The 5,796-nt window shown below is 38.3% G+C and overlaps 1 protein-coding gene across 1 annotated transcript; it reads left to right on the top strand.

The window, feature by feature from the left end:
* Positions 1-2,044: 2,044 nt before the first annotated feature.
* On the top strand, positions 2,045-5,447 carry LOC114687315 (trypsin-4-like). Its single transcript, XM_028861985.2, has 4 exons — positions 2,045-2,098; positions 3,796-3,967; positions 4,429-4,679; positions 5,195-5,447. Exons 1-4 carry the CDS (start codon positions 2,059-2,061, stop codon positions 5,401-5,403), a joined length of 672 nt encoding a protein of 223 aa, XP_028717818.2. The 5' UTR covers positions 2,045-2,058; the 3' UTR covers positions 5,404-5,447.
* The last annotated feature ends 349 nt before the right edge of the window (positions 5,448-5,796 follow it).

Here is a 5,796-nt window from a genome sequence, read left to right on the forward strand (position 1 = left end):
ATTAACTTTAAATCTTTTAAATGTAAATGAGAACAACAGTTAAGGAACAACACCTGCAGAGAAACAGTGGAGAGTAGAAAAAAAACTACTGAATTAAATCAGCCTGTATACTTTAAGATGTATTGACATCAGAGTAGAAACCAGGATATGTGTTACATTGGGAAAGAGATTTTGCTTTTGTTTCCACAGGAGTAGAAAATCTATGGATACCATCAACACTGCTAAAGATTAGATTTGAACAAGAGAGACCTCTTGATTAGAAGAGATGACAGTTCATCAAACAGCATGACCATTCAGTCTAAACTAACTTATAAGACTAACAAATACCTTTCACTTGATCAACTATAACTTGACAAAAGGGAAACTCCGTAAAGTTAGGGTTAGGGCAAGGTTTTGTTTCCCTTTTCCCAGGAGAAAAAAATATTAAATTAAGGAATCTAAACACTACTGAACAAATGAGACATATGAGGAAAAAGGACAAATCATCCTGAGAATATCTCTGAAGAAAAAGAGTAATGATATGGATCATTTCTAACAGAATAAAATTTCATAAAACTTTCAAATGTTTGCTTCTGCTCTTTTCTACAGACATACAAGGCAAATGGTCTTTTTGTGGTCCCAGCTCAATTAAAAATTAAAGCTGGTTTTAGAAATGGTACATGGCTCTCTCCTTCTCAACAGAACCATGCTTGTTAAAAGAGAATCCAAAATCTCTGTCTCCTGTCAGAACAGCCACCTGATATGGGACAGAAAAAAAAACAAAACTCAGTCAGGGTCTATTCTAATGACAATAATATCATAACTTTGGATTTATTTTGATCTTTAAAACTTTTTTAAGGTATAAATATTATCTCAAATATATATGTGTATATATATATACATACATATATATATACATACATATATATATGTTTAAATCTTCTGTTGTGATAATAATGGTCATATAGAATACTAATTCTAGAAAAGGATTCATCTAGCTTCCTGTACATGATTTCAGGCTTGAGTCTCTATAAAGTAACTAGAAATCAAGTAGGTGTACTCTAGATGTACATAACAAATTGTGGTCCTTTATCCTCTTTGAGATCTGCTGCATATGACATTTAAAATGTTTAAGTTTTATGCAGTGAACCATAACAAGGTTGTGGATCCTAGATCAACAGCTGGATTGCTGTCTATCTCCCACCACAGGGAAGCTAACCTGGTTACAGAAAATTATTGGATCCAGGCTCCATATCCTTCACTACTAGAAGACATGGATGAGTGAGAGAAAGGTGATGAACACAGTTTCACTTCTTTTGTATCACTAATTCCTGACCTGCCCAAATGTGAACAAGAACACACACAATCCTAAACCAACATCCATAAACTGCTTCCAAGGCCTATGATGACTATACCCTCAAACCAAGATAATGAGTAAAATCATTATTCCTCAGTTTATGTTTCCATAATCGCTAATAAAATACCAGGAGATGATGCTTTTTCCATGCTTTATGTTTCTAATTTATAACCAACACAATTTAAACAAATAACAACATCTCTATCCATAGGAAATATGTTGTTTCTCACAATAGAAAGAAAACAGCAAATTGAAATCTCAGACAAGTCTTTGGGAAAAGTATTTAATTGTAAAAGACACAATATTACTTTAAAAAAGCAGGTGAAATGCACAAGGCTGTACTTATAAAGAAGACACATTTCTAAGTTCCCAAGGGAACAGGGTTCCTGTGAATTGTGTCTAGATTTCTGGAAACCTTGAACCTGACCTTTGGTCTTTCTACAGTGTGCTTTCCTACTAGAAGAATGCATAGCCAACAGCTGGAGTTGTTACCTCCATTCCCATTACCTTTATGGAAAACTGGGAGGAAAGAGGATGTGGAAACTTGATGCTGAATCACCTTCCATCAATCATAGAACTCTAAATTTGTGTTTTTGTGTGTTCAATGATATCACCCTTTTTTGGCACTGTGGTCCTGGATGTTGAAGCCAAAACTAGAGGTATAAATAGCTGCGAAGGAAAAGCCTTCATCCTAGTATCTACTCCAGACACACAGAGAAGCCATGAAGATCTTCATCTTCTTTGCTTTCCTGGGAGCTGCTGGTGAGTCTTTAAAGGAACGTTTCACAAGGATTCTATCATACATGCAAGTTTGTGATTTGTGGGTGGGAAAACAGTAAAGACCATTTTGAGTACACACTCCATGTGCAAGTACCTTCAAGTGACCCATCAACACTATTCCTGCACTTATGTGTTCTATGGCTTAGTCAGGAAAAGAAAGGACACGTGACACAAGTGTGTGCCTTCCCTCTCTATAGGGTAGTGTAAATAACTGGAATAACTGTCTGCTCCAAGAAGACGGTGAGAAAATTAAATCCAGAGTCCATGGAAGATCAAGGTCTGCTGATTTACACAGAATTATTATAACTACAAGAGATATGCTATTACCCACAATTTAAAAACCTTAGACCCTGTCTCTCAAAATTGTTACTAATGAAATCAGTCTTTTATTATACTGTCATTCAATAATGAAGAACAAAAATTTCTTTTTTTATCAAAATCTCTAAATTTAAAACTAAATTCTTAGGATTCAAATGGCTTTTGGTTTTGTAAATTTTCTTATATTTGGAAACCTCACCATTAATTTTAACTATTGGAATGTATGGCCCAGAGCGATTCATTACAGTCTTTATAAGAAAATTTGGGGGCAGGTATCATCAATATAAAACACATAAAATTATGGAATTCAGTATGAATAATAAAATATTATTTTCCAAAACTAGGAAACCAGTCTTCATTAAAAATGCTAAATGTATTGATATATGTCCAGTAGATAATTAGAATAAAAGGAAGTTCTAGGAAGAAAATCATAGGATGGTGATTAAATGATATATAAAAGTTGTATCCAAAAAATTAACTCATTCAATCTTCATCTGTGTTAGGTATTGGTGAAATTATTATGGCCACTCCACGTAGTTAAAATGAAGATTTATTTAGTGGGTAACTTACAAAAAAGGGAAAGGTAGGTCATGGGGTCTGAGGAAGGTGTATCTAAGTCCAGCAGTGTTCTCTGGAGGTCTGCTCAGTCAACCTCCACCATCTAGGGTCCAGGAACAGAGAGAGCATGCTGGCCCATTCAGATCTCAGGTCTCTCCATGCCTCCCTTGGCTCTGCCTTGTAGATGTGACAGTTGCTAAAGCCTCAATGAGGGTTGGAATTTCCAGATCAAAGCTGGAATGGTTACCCACTACAGTTAGGTATAAAGAAGACTAAAAAATATTAAAGTACCTTATCTGGCCTAGAATATTGATCCTTATACAGGTGTTTGCCCCTAAGTCTGAGGACTCAGAAAAAACGCTGGGAGCCATGCAATCAACAGATGGAGTGGTCACTTGGAAATTGTTTTTATCCTCCAGAAGGGCACTATGCTACAAAGAGAGAGAGAGAGAGAGAGAGAGAGAGAGAGACAGAGAGAGAGAGACAGAGACAGAGAGAGAGAGAGAGAGACAGAGAGAGACAGAGAGAGACAGAGAGAGACAGAGACAGAGAGGGACAGAGAAACAGAGAGAGATACACATACAGACACATATATTGCAATTGTGTGAAGATAACCTTTTCATGTTTAGATTCTATAAGCAGTGATATCAAAAGAGTACTGCTAAAGTTAGGAAATGATACCTTTAAAATACTACAAGCATATGTTACTCAACAAGAAGGTACATGTCTTTTCTGTACAAACATCATGTAGAAGACTAAGTTTGAGACAAGTCTTGTGCTAATGATTCAAATTCCTTCCTCAGTTGCTTTCCCTGCTGGTGGTGATGATCATGACAAGATCATTGGAGGCTATGCCTGTCCAAAACATTCCATTCCTTACCAAGTGTCTTTGAATGATGGCGATGGCCATCAGTGTGGTGGCTCCCTCATCAGTGACCAATGGGTACTGTCTGCAGCTCACTGCTATAAGGGATGGTAAGGGAACAATACTCAAATTCCTGTAACCTAAGGCCCATCAGTCCGCTCTTACCAGCTCCAAGGGGATGGCCCTTTATAAATCTGTACTTACAGGACACACCCTAGGGAATCCTCTATGCTGTACATTGGTGGTAGGGCATAATACTACCTTAACTGCATAGTCCTTGTTGGACTAAATGGTTTAAGAAGATAGTGTTTGTAGCTGGGCGGTGGTGGCGCATGCCTTTAACCCAGCACTCGGGAGACAGAGCCAGGTGGATCTCTGTGAGTTCGAGGCCACCCTGGGCTACCAAGTTAGTTCCAGGGAAGGCGCAAAGCTACACAGCGAAACCCTGTCTCGAAAAACCAAAAAAAAAAAAAGAAGATGGTGTTTGTGTTCTTATACTCTGAACTTTGAGCTTGGAAGGGAAACAGCTCAACAGGGATACTCAGAAATCCTTAACCTTTTCATGCAGGAGCCTTCAGGTTCGCCTCGGAGAACACAATATTCATGTGCTTGAGGGTGGTGAGCAATTCATTGATCCAGAAAAGATAATCCGCCATCCAAAGTACAACAAGACCACTGCAGACAATGACATCCTGCTGATTAAACTGAAGTCACCTGCCACCCTCAACTCTCAAGTGTCCACAATCTCTCTGCCTACATCCTGCCCATCTACAGGTGCTCAGTGCCTTGTGTCTGGCTGGGGAAACACTGTGAACCTTGGAGGTAAGTGTCAATGACTCTAAGTTCCATGTGCACAATGTGAAAGATGAAAGGTATACTGGTGGCCACTTGCCCAAATACTCACTGGGAGCCATACTCCCAAAAGTTTTCAATATGGGTGACGTTGAAATATACTCTCTAAAGTCCAGAAGATTGCTTTTCTGAGACAATGTGGAAAACACAACAAGAATAAGCTATTAGCAAGATGCTGAGGTATTTAGCGGGTGTAATCAGTGATGTGAAGGAAGTGAAAGTTCAAGTGAGAAGTAGAAGAGACGCCCAAGTTTTTGTTTTTCCCTGAGGTATCTACCACTTGGAGGAAACCGTGTCTCAGTATTTGAAGTCTAAGCCATTGATGATATTGTCATGAAAAGAACAGCATGTTAGTTAAAATTTATAAAATCAAACACCTTCTAAAGAAATCAAAAGTACTTTTAAATGACAAATGTTTAGCAAATTGAAAGAATTAGAGATTTCATGGAAGATACAGAATGTTTTTCCATTTTTGCTCACAACAGGCAAATACCCAGAAATCCTTCAGTGTCTGGAAGCCCCTGTTCTTTCTGCCAGTTCGTGCAGAAATTCCTACCCAGGCATGATCACCAACAACATGTTCTGCCTCGGCTTCCTGGAGGGTGGAAAGGACTCTTGTGATGTGAGTGTTCTTTCAGTCCTTCTCCAAAACTTGCAGTCACTCTATTCTCTTCTGTATGTTTTTGCTGGCTGAGAAGCCTATACATATGTCTGGAAGATTTCATGCTGGATTACAAAAGCCTGTGATGAAAAACAAGAGATCAAACAGGTTTTCTCATTGTGATATTGATGATTAATCTCAATGGTAAAATATGTACAGAAGATAGTGTGGTGTAAATATCACATAAAAACAAATTTCTGAGAAGCTGTCTTATGGGATATGGCCACTCTGGCAGGACAGCAAGGATTACAGAAAGTAGTACCCGAAGCCCTCAGGTTCTCCTGATCTTGTGTGTCAATTAGGAAACACACAGTTATAGAGAAATTGTGAACAAGGAAAGGAAATGGACAAGTCGATAGACATGGAGTCTGCATTGCTTCTCAGAGTATTAATATGTGCCACACTGGCACCATGGTAAGGGGAAAG

This window comes from Peromyscus leucopus, chromosome 3 (assembly GCF_004664715.2).
Source record: "Peromyscus leucopus breed LL Stock chromosome 3, UCI_PerLeu_2.1, whole genome shotgun sequence".
NCBI classification, from domain to species: Eukaryota; Metazoa; Chordata; class Mammalia; order Rodentia; family Cricetidae; genus Peromyscus; species Peromyscus leucopus.

Bases quoted from the DNA above. Each gene is read 5' to 3' on its own strand.
- LOC114687315 (XM_028861985.2), top strand. From the start codon at position 2,059: ATGAAGATCTTCATCTTCTTTGCTTTCCTGGGAGCTGCTG. The intron at 2,099-3,795 runs GTGAGTCTTTAA...TTCCTTCCTCAG, and splicing joins TGCTTTCCTGGGAGCTGCTG to TTGCTTTCCCTGCTGGTGGT. The intron at 3,968-4,428 runs GTAAGGGAACAA...TTCATGCAGGAG, and splicing joins GCTCACTGCTATAAGGGATG to CCTTCAGGTTCGCCTCGGAG.